A 20,304-nucleotide genomic window follows, 5' to 3' on the forward strand; every position below is an offset into this window, starting at 1 on the left:
CATAATGTGATAAAAACAATTCTCCCATTTTTATCTCCCACACATGCCACACTAAGTGCGAGACAGCCCTGAAGCCACCAGGAATAGACCCAGGGTGGCGAGGCATGCAACCAAAGTTCTGATTTCCCACACCTCCCAGTGGCTGGCAGCACTGGGCCTGGTCTCCCCACAGAGAGGGTGCCAGCTGAGCCTGGGAGGACCAACAGAACCCACATGCTAAACCTAAATTGGCTGCCTGCTATTGAGGTTTTTAAAAGGTCATGGATCTCCTAACAGAATATTCAAACTATCCAGGGCACAACTGAAAATCACTGGTCATACCAAAGACCAGGAAAATCACAACTTAAGTGAGAAAAGACTACCAACAGACAACAACACAGAGATGATTCAGATGTTGAAATTATCTGACAGAAATTTTAGAGCAGCTATCATAGAGCTGCTATGAAAAGTAATTACAAATTCTCTTGAAAACTGAAAAAACAGAAAACCCAAGGAAAGAAGCGGAAGGGCACAATAATAATGATAACCAAAGATAAAATGATTGAATTTGAGAACACATCAAGAGAATTTACTCAATAGGAACAATAAAAAGAAAACTGAAAAACAAAAATGAACAGAGCTTGAGAAACCTGTGGGACTATAACAGAAGATCTAAGATTCATATCATCAGAGTTCAGAAAGAGAATGCAGACTTAAAAGTATTCTAAGAGATAATGACTAAAAACTCTCAAATTTAATAAAAACATAAATCTACAAGTTTAAGAAGATGTGCAAACTTCAAACAATAAAACCAAAGTAAGCCACACCAAACCACATCATAATGAAACTGCTAAAATTAAAGACAAAAACCTCAGAGAAATGACACATTACCTAAAGGGGAACAATAAGTTTCTTTTCTAAAACCATGGTGCCAGAGGAAGTGATAAAGTGCTAAAAGAAAAGAACTGTCAACCACAAATTCTGTATCCAGCAGAACTTTCCTTCATAAATCAAGGAAAAATAAAGATGTTATCAAAGGAAAACTACAAGATTTTGTTGCTAGCAGACCAGCCCTTATAGAATGACTAGAGGAAGCTCTCTAAACAGAAAGAACGTAACAGAAGAAATGGAACATCAAAATGGAAGGAACAGAGAATGACTAATACTAAGGGTAAATATAACAGATTAACCTTCTCCGCATAAGCTTCTTAAATCGTATCTGACGGCTGAAACAAAAAATGTAACGCCTGTGTGGTACTTAGTACAGGTAGAGGAAATACTAGGGACAAAAATATTTTAAAAGTGGGGAGGGTGGGGGGCTTCCCTGGTGGCGCAGTGGTTGAGAATCTGCCTGCCAATGCAGGGGACACGGGTTCGAGCCCTGGTCTGGGAGGATCCCACATGCTGCAGAGCAATTGGGCCCGTGAGCCACAATTACTGAGCCTGTGTGTCTGGAGCCTGTGCTCCGCAACAACAGAGGCCACGATAGTGAGAGGCCCGCACACTGCGATGAAGAGTGGCCCCCGCTTGCCACAACTAGAGAAAGCCCACACACAGAAACGAAGACCCAACACAGCCATAAATAAATAAATAAATAAAAATTTTAAAAATAAAAAAGTGGGGAGGGTGAAGGGACACAAATGGAAGTAGGGCATCAATAATTCACTTAAAGTGATAAGACACCATTATCAATAGACTGTGCTACATATGTATATTGTGATATCTAAAGTTACGACTAAGAAAACTATACAAGACAATATATTCTAAAACAGCATAAATAAAATAATATGGAATCCTAAAAAAATGTTCAAGTAACCCACAAGAAACCAAGAAAAGATAAATGAAGGAGAAACAAAGGAAACAAACAGAATACAAGTATCAAAATGGGTGATTCAAGTTCTACATATCAATAATTATTTTAAATGTACATGGTCTAATAAATACACAAATTAAATGAGTGGAATCTTGGCAGAGTAGATAAAAATCATGACATATAAGTCAACTGTACACTAATACAAGAAATTCACTTCACATACACATAGTGAAGCTGAATCTAAGAGTACGTAAACATTAAACAAACCAAAAAAAAGCAGAGTGGTTATGTTAACATCAGATAAAGTAGACTTAAGAGCAAAAAAGATACTAGGAACAAGGGAGGTTATTACACAATGATAAACAGATCAATTCATCAAGAAGATGTAGCAATCCTCAATATGTATACATAAACAACACCACTTCAAAATACATGAAGCAAAGACTGACTAAGCTGAAAGGAGAAACAGACAAATCCACAACTATGGTTGGCAATTTTAGCCCTATAACATCTGGTAAGACTACTAGACAGAAAGTTACAAAAAATATAGAGGAATTAAATACCACCAGCAACCGGCATGATCTAATTTGCATGTGAAGAATACTCCACCCAACAAACCACAAAATATATACTTTTTTCAAGCACTCAGGGAACATTCACCAAGATAGACAATAAAACAAACCTCAAGAAATTTAAAAGAATTGAAATAATACAAAAGGTTTCCCAACTGGTCCCAAACTGGAATCAAACAAAAAGTTAGTAACAGACAACAGGAAATTAAGTAACATATTTCTAAATAATCCATGAGTCAAAGAGGAAGACTCAGAGGAAATTTTTTTTAAAATACACTGGACAGAATGAAAATGAAAATACAACATATCAAAATGTATGGAATACAGCTAAAGTAGTTCTGAGAGGGAAATTATAGTGTATAGTGCTACATTCTTACACTGAAAATGAGAAAAGATTTCAAATCGACAATCTAAGTTGTTACTTCAAACAAGAAAAAGAAAATAAACCCGAAGTAAGAAGACGGAAGAAACTACTAAGATATAGGGATACAAAAAAGTTTAACACAGAAAAAACAGAAAAAAGATATACAGTGCCAATTCTAACCAAAATAGAACTCATGCAGCTATATTTTTTCAAGTAGCTATATTAATATGAAAGTAATAAGAAGAGCATAATGATAAAAGCTTCAAATAACCAGAAAGATGAAACACATGAAAATATATCCTCAATATATATAATTAAAAGTTGTAAGAACTACAAGAAGAAATAAACAAATCTGTAATCAAAGTGGGATATTTTAACACAGCTCTATTAGTAATGAATAAAAACAAAGTAATCACTAAGTATATATAACACATTCAAATTAGCAAACTTTAATATACATAGGATGCTGTACCAAACAACTATAGAATTCACATTCTTTTAAAGTACATATTTAACATTTATAAAAAGTAATTAAGCATGAGCTGGCTAATATATAACATATTTTTAGAATTTAAATCAGAGTATGTTCCTTGACCACAATGGAATTAAGCTAGGAATCAATGACAAAGAAAACTAGAAAAACTCCCCTAAAAATAAAAAAAATAAACTTCTAAATGACTCATCAGTCAAAGAAGAAATGAGTGCTTGGAGAAATATGCTGAACTGAATGATAATGAAAATTATACAAATTAAAACTTGAAGGATACAGCTAAAAGTCATGTTTAGAGGGAGATTTATTAATGAATACATCAGAGGAAAAAAATGTCTAAAAGTGAAAGATTTACGTGTTATAAGAAGTTAGAAAGAAAACAGCAAATGAAACCCAAAGAAAGCAGAAAGAAAAAATAAAGATAAGAAATTACTGATAGTGGAAAAAAAAGTATGATAGAGATGACCAAAAAAGCTAAAAATTGGTTCTTTTCTTCAAAGAAACTATTGATAAATCCCTGGACAAGACTATTCATGAAATAAATAGAGGCAACACAAACAACTAGTATCTGGAATGGAAAAGAGACATCACAATACATTAAATGGACATTAAAACCTCATAAAAAGATATTCTGAACAACTGTATGCCAGTAAATTTGAAAAATTAGATAAAATATTCAAATTACCAAAAAAAAACTTTCAGAAACTGATAAAAAGAGAAATGGAAAATCAGACGAGTATTATAGTTATTAAAGAAATTAAATCAGTAATTGAAACTGCCTACAAAGGAACCCCAGGCTCAGATGTATTCTACCAAATATTTAAGAAAGAAAGAATACCAATCTTAAATAAACTCTTCTAAAAAACAGAAAATGATAAAATAATCCCCCAAAACTTTAATGAGGCCAACATAACCTTTATATTAAAACTTGACAAGAAAAATTACTGGCCAGTCTCGCTCAAACACACATGCAAAAAATCCTAAGTAAAAGATCAGCAAATAGAAACAGGGATATATAAAAAGAATAATAATATATTACAAGTTACTTGGGCTTATTCCAGGAATACAAAGGTGGTAATATGAAAAACCATCAATGCAATTACCAAATTAACAGAATAAAGGACAAAAATTTTATACTCATCTTAATAGAAAAAAAGCATCTGATAAAACTCAACATTTATTCATATTAAAAAATAACAGGGCTTCCCTGGTGGCGCAGTGGTTGAGAGTCCTCCTGCCGATGCAGGGGACACGGGTTCGTGCCCCGGTCCGGGAAGATCCCACATGCCGTGGAGCGGCTGGGCCCGTGAGCCATGGCCGCTGAGCCTGCGCGTCTGGAGCCTGTGCACCACAACGGGAGAGGCCACAGCAGTGAGAGGCCCGCATACCGCAAAAAAATAAAAAAAAACAACAGACTCTCTTAGCAAACTAGGAATAGAAGAAAATCCTTAATCTGATTAAACTATCAATATAAAAACTACAGTGAATGGGCTTCCTTGGTGGCGCAGTGGTTGAGAGTCCGCCTGCCGTTGCAGGGGACACGGGTTCGTGCGCTGTTCCGCAAGGATCCCACATGCCGCGGAGCGGCTGGGCCCATGAGCCATGGCCGCTGAGCCTGCATGTCCGGAGCCTGTGCTCCGCAACGGGAGAAGCCACAACAGTGAGAGGCCCACGTACCGCAAAAAAAACCAATCAAACAAAAACTACAGTGAACATCCTACTTAATCATAAATTATTAAAAGCTAATAAATTATGAAATTAAATGATACCCATTATCACCACTTTTAGTTAGCAGTTTACTGGTGGTCTTAGCAAGTGCAATAAAGAAAAAGAATAAAGGATATAAGAATTAGAAAAATAATATTAAAAGTAGAATTTACAGATGATATGCTTGCGTAAATTGACATTAAAATGCATCAGGATTAAAATGAATTGAGCAAAGTGGTTGAATACATATTTAGCAAGGGTTCAGCAAGGTGGGAATACCACGAAGTATACAAAACTCAATTGCACTCCACGAATCAGCAATATCCATTAAGATACTATTTATTTTCAAAAAGACTACAAAAGCATCAAAAAAGTCAATACCTAGAATAAATGTAATAAAAAACGCACAAGACCAATACACAGAAACCTAAAACTAAATAATGAGATAAATTAGAGAAGGCACAATAAATAAAAGAATATTCTACACTGTTAGATTAGAAAACCTAGTGTTGGAAACATGTCAATTCTTTCCAAAGCAATCTACAGTTGACCCTTGAACAATACAGGGGTTAGGGGCCCTGACTCCTGTACAGTCAAAAATTTGCATATAACCTTACAGTCAGCCCTTCATATCCACGGTTCCACATCCACAGATTCAACCAAACGTGGATCCTATAGAGCCTATTTTTGAAAAAAAAGATCTGCATATAAGTGGACCCGTGCAGTTCAAACCTGTGTTGTTCAAGAGTCAACTGTATCCCCAATCAAAATCCCTACACTTGGGTGAGGGGAGAAATTTGAAAAGCTGTTTCTAGCAATTTTAATGAAAATACAAGGCAAAAGAAGCATGGGGCCAAAACTAGCCAAGACTTTATAATCAAATCAAGAGGGAAGACTTACTCTACTGTATCTCAAAACATTTTATAAAACTGCCATAATTAACAACAATGTTATACTGCCATAAAGACTAGAGGAAGAGAACAAAAAAATAGAGAATCTAGAAATACCATAAAAACGCTGATGATTCATGACAAAGATGGCACAAAAAAACAGTAATGAAAGGACAGTCTTTTCAATAAATGGCGAAGGGTTAATTTAATACACACATGGAAAAACTGACTCCTGTGTTACACAAACTCAATTCTGGGAAGACTATAGCTCTAAGTGTTGCAAGTAAAAAATGGAGTTTTTAGATACTAACATAGGAGAATACATTCATGAGCTTGAGGTAGAGAAAAATTCTTAAAGAGAACACAAAAGCAGTACCACACTAGAAAGATCAATAAAGCAGAGTATGTTAAATTTTTTCTGTTCATCAAGAGACAAATTAAGAGAGTGGAAAAGCAACAAGAGCACCAGAAAAGGTATTTGCAACATATGTATCAACAAACAGCTTATATCTAAGACACATGAAAAACTCCTTAAAAATTACACACACACACCACACATGCCATATGGCTGGGTCAACAGGCTATATACATAGAAACAAGAGATACTTAATTTTTAAACAAGAAGGAAATAACATACACATGAGGCTATATCCATAGAGACAAGAGATTCTTAATTTTTAAACAAGAAAGAAATAACATACACATGCTTTGTATACAACTTAACAGCCACATATTCTTGCTTTCTTACTAAAAGGACTTCTCTAATAAGTTTGTTATCTCTCTCTCATCAATCAACAAAAAAACTTTTAAGTTACATTAATTTGATTTCACCTTATTGTAAATCTTACGATTTTTTAAAATTTTGTATGTAGGTGGGTGTCTTCTATAATACAATTAAAAAGAGTACAGCCAAAATATTGTGATGATGGCCTCTATTGGGATCTAGATTTCTCTAGCTCTGTTTTAAGATTCTGTATTTTAGAAAGGTATTATTCCAAGAAAAATATCTGAATTTAGTAGCATCTCCATTCTTTTCCATATATTTTCAGTGTTTAAACAAACAAGTTTTAAGTCAAATACTTAATAGCTTTCTTACATTAAAAATTTTTCATTTGGAATACCACTATTTTGATCAGATAAATCTGGTGTTCTTAATTAAAATCTTGCTTTCAAAATTTCCACAGATATGTAGTGAATCAAACAAGTCATTTCATTCATGAAAAATGTGCACAATATGTGGGTTCCAAACATTCTGCATCAAATTCAAACAATTGATAACTATGTATCTTTGTGATTAAGAGCAAGACAATCTTGAGTTCACAGCTCTGGCATTAATCAGCTGTGTACTTAGGTAAATTACTTTATTCTCTGAATCTCAGAATTTGCATCTGTATAATGCCAGTAAAAATTCCTACCTCCTAGATTCCTAAAAAGATTCAATAAGATAATGTAACTAATGATCCTAACATAAAGCACTCAGTACGTGAAAAGATGAATGTCCCACTACCATGGAATATACTAATGCCAGAAACTTCAATCCTACAAGCAGTTATAAAACAATGGTCAGATGCCTCCAATAAAACAATTTTAAAAATAATAATAACAACAACTAAAAAAAAATGGTCAGAAGCTCTTAAGCAACATGTGATCTATTAGCTAACGGTAATATCTGTAGAGTTTACTGCTTTGTCATTAATATTTACCTGCAAGATTGTCAAGCATGAAGTTCAGTAGCTTTCGGGTTCCATCTGGGTCCTGGTATAAATTGAGAATATCCTGTGATAAAGGATTGCCTAAAGACAAAGAGAAAAATAAAATCTGTAAGAGTTACAATTGGAAGACAAAACAAATATACACTATAAAACAAAATACTAATTTTCTAAAGTGAATTTTACTGTACTTAATCTGTTACATAAATTTAAAGAAATCACAGGAACTAAATACTCTTTGTTGAGCAAGTCATAAAGAAAAACTTCAAAAGAATTATTTCTTTCCAGGCTTCAGTTTATACTGTATACCTGTAATTTGGGTGTGTCACAATCATATATATACATACATACACACACACACACACATACATATCAATCTTGGTCAGTTCTGAAGTAATATCAAAACTTGGCACCCTTAAGTAACCCATAGGTTCTACATTTATCTTTGAAGATAATACTCTAACTGAAAGAAAAACAGCCTTGTATGAGAAAGAACGAGTGATATAAATGAGGGTCTCCCTAATTAGAATACTTATACTACACATGGAGAAAAGGAAGGTATTTCAAGTGAAAAGAAAACCTATCATTACAAAGATGACTTAATGAAATGTAGAGGGAAATAAGAATTTTTTTTATGACAGTGATCAGGGTTATCTGAATACTGAGAGTACAGAATTATCAAATTTCAAAAAACAAACTACTGTTAACAGTCTATATATTCTCTTAAGAAATAAAGGCGGTATTTATTAAGACAAGCATGCAAAACTAGTCTAGCAAACAGATTTGAAAAAACAAAAATTGAAGACCTTTCAGAAATGAAGTTTCTAACTATTAAAACAAAATCTTTGGAGGAAGACGGGAAGATGGCGGAAGAGTAAGATGCGGAGATCACCTTCCTCCCCACAGATACACCAGAAATACATCTACACGTGGAACAACTCCTACAGAACACCTACTGAACACTGGCAGAAGACCTCAGACCTCCCAAAAGGCAAGAAACTCCCCACGTACCTGCGTAGGGCAAAAGAAAAAAGAATAAACAGACAAAAGGATAGGGACAGGACCTGCACCAGTGGGAGGGAGCCGTGAAGGAGGAAAGGTTTCCACACAGTAGAAGACCCTTCGCGGGCGGAGACTGCGGGTGGCGGAGGGGGGAAGCACAGCAACAGGGGTGAGGAGGGCAAAGCAGACAGATTCCCACACAGAGTATCGGTGCCGATCGGCACTCACCAGCCCAGAAAGGCTTGTCTGCTCACCCGACGGGGCGGGTGGGGCTGCGAGCTGAGGCTCAGCCTTCGGTCAGAGCGCAGGGAGAGGACTGGGGTTGGCAGCGTGAACACAGCCGGAAGGGGGTGAGTGCGCCACGGCTGGCCAGGAGGGAGTGCGGGAAAAGTCTAGACCTGCCAAAGAGGCAAGAGACTTTTTTTTCCCTCTTTGTTTCCTGGTGCGCGAGGAGAGGGGATTAAGAGCACTGCTTAAAGGAGTTCCAGAGGCGGGCGTGAGCCGCGGCTAAAAGTGCGGACCCCAGAGACGGTCATGAAACGCTAAGGCTGCTGCTGCCACCACCAAGAAACCTGTGTGCGAGCACAGGTCACTATCCACAGCCCCCTTCCCAGAAACCTGTGCAGCTCGCCACTGCCAGGGTCCCGGGATCCAGGGACAACTTCCCGGGGAGAATGCACGGCACGCCTCAGGCTGGTGCAACGTCACGCTGGCCTCTGCCGCCGCAGGCTCGCCCCGCACTCCGTGCCCCTCCCTCCACCCCCCAACCGGCCTGAGTGAGCCAGAGCCCCTGAAGCAGCTGCTCCTTTAACCCCGTCCTGTCTGAGCGAAGAACAGACGCCCTCTGGCAACCTACACGCAGAGGCGGGTCCAAATCCAAAGCTGAGACCCTGGGAGCTGTGAGAACAAAGAAGAGAAAGGGAAATCTCCCCAGCAGCCTCAGAAGCAGCGGATTAAAGATGCACAATCAACTTTATGTACCCTGCATCTGTGGAATACATGAATAGAAAACGAATCATCCCAAATTAAGGAGATGGGCTTTGAGAGCAAGATTTATGATTTTTTCCCCTTTTCCTCTTTTTGAAAGTGTGTATGTGTATGCTTCTGTGTCAGATTTTGTCTGTATAGCTTTGCTTCCACCATTTGTCCTAGGGTTCTATCTGTGCGTTTTCGTTTTTGAAAAATTTTTTTTTCTTAATAATTATTTTTTATTTTAATAACTTTATTATATTTTATCTTACTTTATTTTATTTTACTTTATCTTCTTTCTTTCCTTCCTTCCCTACTTTAGACAACAAATCATCCCAAATTGAGGAGGTAGACTTTGAGAGCAAGATTTATGATTTTCTCCTTTTCCTCTTTTTGTGAGTGTGTATGTGTATGCTTCTGTGTGAGATTTTGTCCCTATAGCTTTGCTTCCACCATTTGTCCTAGGGTTCTATCCGTCCGTTTTTTTGTTCTCTTTAAATTTTTTTACTTAATAATTATTTTTTATTATACTAACTTTATTATATTTTATCTTACTTTATTTTACTTTATCTTCTTTCTTTCGTTCGTTCTTTTCTTTTCTTTCTTCTACTAATTCTTTCTTTCCACTTTTGCTCCCTTTTATTCTGAGCCGTGTGGATAAAAGGCTCCTGGTGCTACAGCCAGGAGTCAGTGCTGTGCCTCTGAGGTGGGAGAGCCAACTTCAGGACACTGGTCCACAAGAGACCTCCCTGATCCACATAATATGAAACGGCCAAAATCTCCCAGAGATCTCCATCTCAACACCAGAACCCAGCTTCACTCAACGACCAGCAAGCTACAGTGCTGGACAACCTATGCCAAACAACTAACAAGACAGGAACACAACACCACCCATTAGCAGAGAGGCTGCCTAAAATCATAATAAATCCACAGACACCCCAAAACACACCACCAGACATGGACCTGCCCACCAGAAAGATAAGATCAAGCCTGACCCACCAGCACACAGGCACTAGTCCCCTCCACCAGGAAGCCTACACAACCCACTGAACGAACCTTAGCCACTGGGAACAGACACCAAAAACAACGGGAACTACGAACGTGCAGCCTGCAAAAAGGAGATCCCAAACACAGTAAGATAAGCAAAATGAGAAGACAGAAAAACACACAGCAGATGAAGGAGCAAGAAAAAAACCCACCAGACCTAACAAATGAAGAGGAAATAGGCAGTCTACCTGAAAAAGAATTCAGAATAATGATAGTAAAGATGATCCAAAATCTTGAAAATAGAATAAACAAAATGCAAGAAACATTTAACCAGGACCTAGAAGAACTAAAGATGAAACAAACAACAATGAAGAACACAATAAATGAAATTAAAAATACTCTAGATGGGATCAATAGCAGAATAACTGAGGCAGAAGAACGGATAAGTGACCTGGAAGATAAAATAGTGGAAATAACTACTGCAGAGCAGAATAAAGAAAAACGAATGAAAAGAACTGAGGACAGTCTCAGAGATCTCTGGGACAACATTAAACGCATCAACATTCTAATTATAGGGTTTCCAGAAGAAGAAGAGAAAAAGAAAGGGACTGAGAAAATATTTGAAGACATTATAGTTGAAAACTTCCCTAATATGGGAAAGGAAATAGTTAATCAAGTCCAGGAAGCACAGAAAGTCCCATACAGGATAAATCCAAGGAGAAATATGCCAAGACACATATTAATCAAACTGTCAAAAATGAAATACAAAGAAAACATATCAAAGCAGCAAGGGAAAACCAACAAATAACACACAAGGGAATCCCCATAAGGTTAACAGCTGATCTTTCAGCAGAAACTCTGCAAGCCAGAAAGGACTGGAAGGACATATTTAAAGTGATGAAGGAGAAAAACCTGCAACCAAGATTACTCTACTCAGCAAGGATCTCATTCAGATTTCATGGAGAAATTAAAACCTTTACAGACAAGCAAAAGGTGAGAGAGTTCAGCACCACCAAACCAGCTTTACAACAAATACTAAAGGAACTTCTCTAGGCAAGAAACACAAAAGAAGGAAAAGACCTACAATAACGAACCCAAAACAATTAAGAAAATGGGAACAGGAACACACATATCGATAATTACCTTAAATGTAAATGGACTAAATGCTCCCACCAAAAGACACAGATTGGCTGAATGGATACAAAAACAAGACCCATATATATGCTGTCTACAAGAGACCCACTTCAGACCTGGAGACACATACAGACTGAAAGTAAGGGAATGGAAAAAGATATTCCATGCAAATGGAAACCAAAAGAAAGCTGGAGTAGCAATTCTCATATCAGACAAATAGACTTTAAAATAAAGACTATTAGAAGAGACAAAGAAGGACACTACATAATGATCAAGGGATCAATACAAGAAGAAGATATAACAATTGTAAATATTTATGCACCCAACATAGGAGCACCTCAATACATAAGGCAAATACTAAAAGCCATAAAGGGGAAAATCGACAGTAAGACATTCATAGTAGGGGACTTTAACACCCCACTTTCACCAATGGACAGATCATCCAAATGACAATAAATAAGGAAACACAAGCTTTACATGATACATTAAACAAGATGGACTTAATTGATATTTATAGGAAATTCCATCCAAAAACAACAGAATACACTTTCTTCTCAAGTGCTCATGGAACATTCTCCAGGGTAGATCATATCTTGGGTCACAAATCAAGCCTTGGTAAATTTAAGAAAATTGAAATTGTATCAAGTATCTTTTCCGACCACAACACTATGAGACTAGATATCAATTACAGGGAAATATCTGTAAAAAATACAAACACATGGAGGCTAAACAATACACTACTTAATAACGAAGTGATCACTGAAGAAATCAAAGAGGAAATCAAAAAATACCTAGAAACAAATGACAATGCAGACACGACAACCCAAAATCTATGGGATGCAGCAAAAGCAGTTCTGAGAGGGAAGTTTATAGCAATACAATCCTACCTTAAGAAACAGGAAACATCTCGAATAAACAACCTAACATTGCACCTAAAGCAATTAGAGAAAGAAGAACAAAAAAAACCCAAAGTTAGCAGAAGTAAAGAAATCATAAAAATCAGGTCAGAAATAAATGAAAAAGAAATGAAGGAAATGATAGCAAAGATCAATAAAACTAAAAGCTGGTTCTTTGAGAAGATAAACAAAATTTATAAACTATTAGCCAGACTCATGAAAAAAAGGAAGACTCAAATCAACAGAATTAGAAATGAAAAAGGAGAAGTAACAACTGACACTGCAGAGATACAAAGGATAATAAGAGATTACTACAAGCAACTCTTTGCCAATAAAATGGACAACCTGGAAGAAATGGACAAATTCTTAGAAATGCACAACCTGCCAAGACTGAATCACGAAGAAATAGAAAATATGAACAGACCAATCACAAGCACTGAAATTGAAACTGTGATTAAAAATCTTCCAACAAACAAAAGCCCAAGACCAGATGGCTTCACAGGCGAATTCTATCAAATATTTAGAGAAGAGCTAAAACCTATCCTTCTCAAACTCTTCCAAAATATAGCAGATGGAGGGACACTCCCAAACTCATTCTACGAGGCCACCATCACCTTGATTCCAAAACCAGGCAAGGATGTCACAAAGAAAGAAAACTACAGGCCAATATCATTGACGAACATACATGCAAAAATCCTCAACAAAATACTAGCAAACAGAATCCAACAGCACATTAAAAGGATCATACACCATGATCAACTGGGGTTTATTCCAGGAATGCAAGGATTCTTCAATATACTCAAATCAATCAACGTGATACACCATATTAACAAGTTGAAGGAGAAAAACCATATGATCATCTCAATAGATGCAGAGAAAGCTTTCGACAAAATTCAACACACATTTATGATAAAAACCCTACAGAAAGTAGGCATAGAGGGAACTTTCCTCAACATAATAAAGGCCATATATGACAAACCCACAACCAACATCGCCCTCAATGGTGAAAAACTGAAACCATTTCCACTAAGATCAGGAACAAGACAAGGTTGCCCACTCTCACCACTATTATTCAACATAGTTTTGGAAGTTTTAGCCACAGCAATCAGAGAAGAGAAAGAAATAAAAGGAATCGAAATTGGAAAAGAAGAAGTAAAGCTGTCACTGTTTGCAGATGACATGATACTATACATAGAGAATCCTAAAGATGCTACCAGAAAACTACTAGAGCTAATCAATGAATTTGGTAAAGTAGCAGAATACAAAATTAATGCACAGAAATCTCTTGCATTCCTATACACTAATGATGAAATATCTGACAGTGAAATTAAGGAAACACTCCCATTTACTACTGCAACAAAAAGAATAAAATACTTACGAAAAAACCTACCTAGAGAGGCAAAAGATGTGTGTGTATGCAGAAAACTATAAGACAGTGATGAAAGAAATTAAAGGTGATAACGAACAGTTGGAGAGATATACCATGTTCTTGGATTGGAAGAATCAACATTGTGAAAATGACTATACTACCCAAAGCAATCTACAGATTCAGTGCAATCCCTATCAAACTACCAATGGCATTTTCCACAGAACTAGAACAAAAAATTTCACAATTCGTATGGAAACACAAAAGATCCCGAATAGCCAAAGCAATCTTGAGAAAGAAAAATGGAGCTGGAGGAATCAGGCTCCTGGGCTTCAGACTGTACTACAAAGCTACAGTAATCAAGACAGTATGGTACTGGCACAAAAATAGAAAGACAGATCAATGGAACAGGATAGAAAGCCCAGAGATAAACCCATGCACATATGGTCACCTTATTTTTGATAAAGGAGGCAAGAATATACAATGGAAAAAAGACAGCCTCTTCAGTAAGTGGTGCTGGGAAAACTGGACAGCTACATGTAAAAGAATGAAATTAGAACACTCCCTAATACCACATACAAAAATAAACTCAAAATGGATTAAAGACCTAAATGTAAGGCCAGATACTATAGAACTCTTAGTGGAAAACATAGGCAGAACACTCTATGACATAAGTCATAGCAAGATCCTTTTTGACCCACCTCCTAGAGAAATGGAAATAAAAACAAAACTAAACAAATGGGACCTAATGAAACTGCAAAGCTTTTGCAGAGCAAAGGAAACCATAAACAAGACCAAAAGAAAACCCTCAGAATGGGAGAAAATATTTGCAAATGAAGCAACTAAGGATTAATTTCCAAAATTTACAAGCAGCTCATGCAGCTCAATAACAAAAAAACAAACAACCCAATCCAAAAATGGGCAGAAGACCTAAATAGACATCACATGAAAGAATGCTCAACATCATTAATCATGAGAGAAATGCAAATCAAAACTACAATGAGATCTCATCTCACACCAGTCAGAATGGCCATCATCAAAAAATCTAGAAACAATAAATGCTGGAGAAGGTGTGGAGAAAAGGGAGAACTCTTGCACTGCTGGTGGGAATGTGAATTGGTACAGCCACTATGGAGAACACTATGGAGGTTCCTTAAAAAACTACAAATAGAACTACCATATGACCCAGCAATCCCACTACTGGGCATATACCCTGAGAAAACCATAATTCAAGAAGAGTCATGTACCACCATGTTCATTGCAGCTCTATTTACAATAGTCCGGAGATGGAAACAACCTAAGTGTCCATCATTGGATGAATGGCTAAAGAAGATGTGGCACATATATACAATGGAATATTACTCAGCCATAAAAAGAAACGAAATTGAGCTATTTGTAATGAGGTGGATAGACCTAGAGTCTGTCATACAGAGTGAAGTAAGTCAGAAAGAGAAAGACAAATACCATATACTAACACATATATATGGAATTTAAGAAAAAAAAAGTCATTAAGAACCTAGCGGTAAGACAGGAATAAAGACACAGACCTACTAGAGAATGGACTTGAGGATATGGGGAGGGGGAAGGGTAAGCTGTGACAAAATGAGAGAGAGGCATGGACATATATACACTACCAAACGTAAGGTAGATAGCTAGTGGGAAGCAGCCGCATAGCACAGGGAGATCAGCTCGGTGCTTTGTGACCGCCTGGAGGGGTGGGTTAGGGAGGGTGGGAGGGAGGGAGACTCAAGAGGGAAGAGATATGGGAACATATGTATATGTATAGCTGATTCACTTTGTTATAAAGCAGAAACTAACACACCATTGTAAAGCAATTGTACTCCAATAAAGATGTGAAAAAAAATCTTTAATGCAACACACACCAATCAGAATAGCTAAAATTAAAACGCAATGAGCAACGAAGTGGTTAGAAAGAATGTGAAGTATCTGGAACTCTCAGAAGTTGCTGGTGAAAGTGTAAAATAGTACAACTATAGTGAAAATCTGGTTAGTAGCTTCCAACTGACTTGAAAGTGGGAAAAAGAAACTTCCTGGGTTGATGGAAATGTTCTACATCTTGAGTTAGGCAGTTACTTTTGTCAAAATTAGTCAAGCAGCATACTTAAGTATTTGGGTATTTTACTGTATGTAATTATAATTCAATAAAGTACTAGGGGAAAAAAACATGAGTGAGTTAGGCAGTAGATGACATACAGTTGAAAATAAAATAAGTGAACAGGAAAACTATATTCAAAGAAATTACCCAGAATGCATCACTGAGCATCAAGAAAATGTAAAATATGAGACAATAAAAATATGGGAGTTAGAGTAAGAAATCTTAATATACGTTGAATTGGAGCTCTAGAAAGAGAGAACAGTACTTTGGTTTCTGGTCTGACATGTAAAGAGACTGGAAGTTGTCACTCCCACCTCCACAACTGAGGTCACAGGGCAAACTGCTGCCCTGAACACAAGCAGGGCCCCACACTTTGCTGTGTTTTACTCCCCGGGGTCCTACTGGGTTCTCACTATAAAGACTGGAGAAAACCCCCCCTGTGCTTCTGTTAGGGGAGAGGGAAAGTAATGTTCTCCTTAACCAATTCTGCCCACAAGGGAAACCATTTTACCAGAGTACAACCAAATGGGGTTTTACCAAAGCCTAACCAACCCAATATTTCTCTTATCCCCCTCCAGCCCCCTCTAGTGTGTGGGGAGGGAGGATACCCAACTCAGACTCACCAAAAGACTGAGACCTAATCATAGGACTAGAGGACTCTTCCTCTCCTTCACACTTCATCACATCAATAGAGCTCCTATATAACAGAGGGTTAGAGCTCAAGAACTGCAAGCCTCAGACCCTAGCTAAAGAGTCTCTGGGAAAACCCAAGGATAACAGAGGCGACAAAAACAAGGACATGAGAGGAAATTTTGGACTCTGACACACAGATGGAATAAACAGTAAACACATTCTGACTCCTAGCCAGAAGGAGATTAGAGAGAGAGAAGAAATGAGAGAGGCAATATTCAAAAAGAAAACGGCTGCAAACTTTCAAAAGCTAACTTTTTAAAAATTGAATAAACTGATACAAGAAGCACAACATGTACAAAGAAGTTTACGAAAACTTTCATTTTACGTTGTACTGCAAACTAGAGAATGCCAATGGCAAATACAAGACTTTAAAACCAGATAGGGAAAAAGGATCAATTACTTCTAAATAAAAAAATATGAGAATGCCAATAAAATTCATTAACAACAGAATACAGTACAGTAACAATACAGTAGAATAATATCTCTAAAGAGTTGCAAGATGGTATTTGAGACTTTAATACTCCTCTACCAGGCACCAATATAAAAAGTAGACAGAAAATCAACAAAGATGAAGAATACCCTAACAACACTGTTAAACAACTAACTGATATCTATATAATACTCTACTCAAAAACAGAAAGATATACATTCTTTTCAAATACACATGAATATTCACCAAGAGAGATCATACTTTGGGCCAGGAAACAATAACATATTTAAATGAAATGAAATCACACAAAGCATACTATCCGACCATAACAAAACTAGAAATTGACAACAGACAGACATCTGGAAAATCCCCAAGTACTTTGATACAACTAAATCAGTGTTTAGAGGAAAATTTATAGTATCAAATGCTTATATTAGAAAAATCTAAAATCAGTGACCTAACCTCCATATTAAGAATCTAAAAAATAAAAGAGCAAATACACCCCCGAAGAAACCAAAAGGAAGGAACTAATAAAGAGCCAAAATCTATAAAATCTAAAATAGGAAAACAACAGATTACTACTGAACCGAAAAGATGGTACTTTGAAAGAGGCAATAAAATTGACAAACCTCTCTTTGACCAGGACAAAAAGACACAAACTGTAAACATAAAAAATGAAAGATGGAACAGCCCTTGATACATTAAAAGGATAGAGAATATTAAAAAATATTTATGTGCATAAATTCAACAACTTAGAAGAAATGAATAAGTTCCTTCTAAGACAGAAACTACCACACCTCAAAAAGAAATGGATAGAGAACAGCAAAAATGGCAGAGAAGAACTCCAAAATTTTGCCCCTCCACAAAAGCAGTATCAAAACTCAAAAAAGCTAGCAAAAATTGCAGACTCAACTATTTCAGAACTCTGGAAATTAACTAAATGATTACGTCAACCCAGGGGGTATTCATTCAAGAAAAAAAGGACAGTGATTTGTGGAGCTTTAAACCTTCTCCTGGTCCCTCATTGCCAGGGCAGCTTGGCAGCCACTGGAGCAACCAAAACTGAGCTGGAGCACTCTCAAAGCCTCATTCCCAAACACTAGTCATTATCTGACCTGTGTGGTGGTTCCTCTACTCTTGCATAGCATTAAAAGACTTCTTCCTGGTGGGGAAGGAGGAAACTATCACTGGAAAATGTTTTAAATTTGTAGGTGTCCAAGGTCATGGAAACAGCTGGGGCAAACAACTGACTAACCAAAAAGCTTAAAAGGAAAAACTTGGGAATGAGGTGTCAGTACGTGCTCCAAAAAGCTCTGACATACTCCTGGGACTCTAGAAGGTCATATGGACATGGAGGCCTATGCACATGCTTAGGAAAGACCTAAAAATAGCCTAAGCTCTCACCTCTGTCTGACCTTGAGGCTTTGCAATGAAGGAAGTGAAGGACAAGGCGGAGTTATAAACTTCTTGGCTGAGTAATGAAGGTGAGCCCCAAAACACACACCAAGCCACTTGGCCAGGAGTGGGAGACTTACTGGTTACAGGCAGTTAAGGAAATCTCTGTCCAACCATTAGCTGACCATAAACTGAATAAAAAGACTTCAATGGCCACACATGACAAAGCATACAAAATTTATAGAATTAGTTCTGAAAAGTCACTAAAGCAACAAAAACAAATAAAACAAGCAGCAACAACAGACAACCCTGGGAAGGGGAGAGAGTCTAATTCCAAAGTTGCTGCATTATTTTAAATGTCCAGTTCTTAACAAAAAAAAAAAACCCTATGAAACATACAAAGAAACAAGAGAGTATGTCCCATACAAACGGAGAAGAGCCATCAATAAAAACTGTCCCTAAGAACAATAAAAACTGTACCCAAGGACTTCATAGAAAACACTTTGAAAATCCAGTAATTTAGTATGCTTAAAGAGCTGAAGAAAACCATGTCTAAAGAATTAAAATGAAGTATAAGAATGATATCTCACCAAACAGAGAATATCAAAAAAGAAACCGAAATTATAAAAAGGGACCAAATAGAAATTATAAAACAAAACAAAATCACTAGAAGGGCTCAAGAGCAGTATTGAACAGATAGAAGAAAAGATCTGTGACCCTGAAGAGAGGTTAGTTGAAGTTACACAGCCTGAAGAAAAGAAAAAAGAATGAAGAAAAATTAACAGAGCTCAGAGATCTATCAGACAACAAGTGTACCAACATATGCAAAATGGGAGTCCCAGAAGAGGAGGAGAAAAAAGAACAGGGAAAAAATGGTCAAAAGATCCCAAATTTAATGAAAAGCATTAATAGAAGAAGCTCAATAAACTCCAAGTAAAATAAAATGTAAGTGAGATCTACTCCTGGACAAATTATAATAAAACTGTACAAAGTCAAAGACAGAAAGAGAATTTTGAAAGCTCTAAGACAGAAGTGACTCATGGTATACAGATCCTCAAAATAAGATTAACAGCTGGTTTCTCATCAGAAACCATGGAGGCCAAAAGGCAGTAGAATAACATATTCAAAGTACTGAAAGGGGAAAAAGGAACAAAAAACAAAAACTATCAACCAAGAATTCTATTTCCAGCAAAAATATCCTTCAAAAATAAAGGGGATAGTAAGACATTACCAAATAAACAAACAGAGTTTCTCACTAGCAGACCAACCCTGCAGGAAATACTAAAGAGATTCCTCTAGCTGAAATGAAAGGACACAGAACAGTAACTTGAATCCATATGAAAAGTCAAGAGTACAAGTAAAGGTACTCTACATAGCACATATAAAAGACAGTATAAATGTAATTTTTGTTTTTAATTTTTTTTCTCCTGATATGAGATAACTGCATACAGCAATAATTATAAATCTATGTCGATGGGCACACAATGTAAAAAGATGATATTTGTAATAACAGCATAAAAGAGAAGTGAATGGAGTTATAGTTACAAAGTTCTTTTATATTATTAAAACTAAATTGCCATTGATCCAAATTAGATTGCTGTAAACTAAGATGTTAATTATAATCCTCAGGGTAACCATTAAGAAAATAACTCAAAATAACATAGTAAAAGAAACAAGGGAATTAAACTGTACACTGGAAAATATCCATTTAGCACAAGAGAAGGCATTAATTGAGGAACAGTGGAACAAAAAGGACGTAACACATACAGAAAACAAATAGCAAAATGACTGA

The 20,304-nt window shown here is 36.6% G+C and overlaps 1 protein-coding gene across 11 annotated transcripts in view; it reads right to left on the minus strand.

Annotated features, from left to right (window-relative positions):
* The window catches only part of CNOT6L (CCR4-NOT transcription complex subunit 6 like), a 128,503-nt gene that overhangs the window by 44,668 nt on the left and 63,531 nt on the right, over positions 1–20,304 (minus strand). For all 11 annotated transcript variants that reach the window (XM_089912097.1, XM_089912093.1, XM_089912091.1 and 8 more), the window contains one exon: positions 7,519–7,608. In XM_089912097.1, coding sequence (XP_089768223.1) covers positions 7,519–7,608 — 90 coding nt within the window. The remainder of the gene's footprint in view (positions 1–7,518; positions 7,609–20,304) is intronic.

This window comes from Delphinapterus leucas, chromosome 5, assembly GCF_059928025.1.
Source record: "Delphinapterus leucas isolate spDelLeu-1000000601 "Yukka" chromosome 5, BTC_Dleu_Yukka2, whole genome shotgun sequence".
In the NCBI taxonomy this organism is placed as follows: Eukaryota; Metazoa; Chordata; class Mammalia; order Artiodactyla; family Monodontidae; genus Delphinapterus; species Delphinapterus leucas.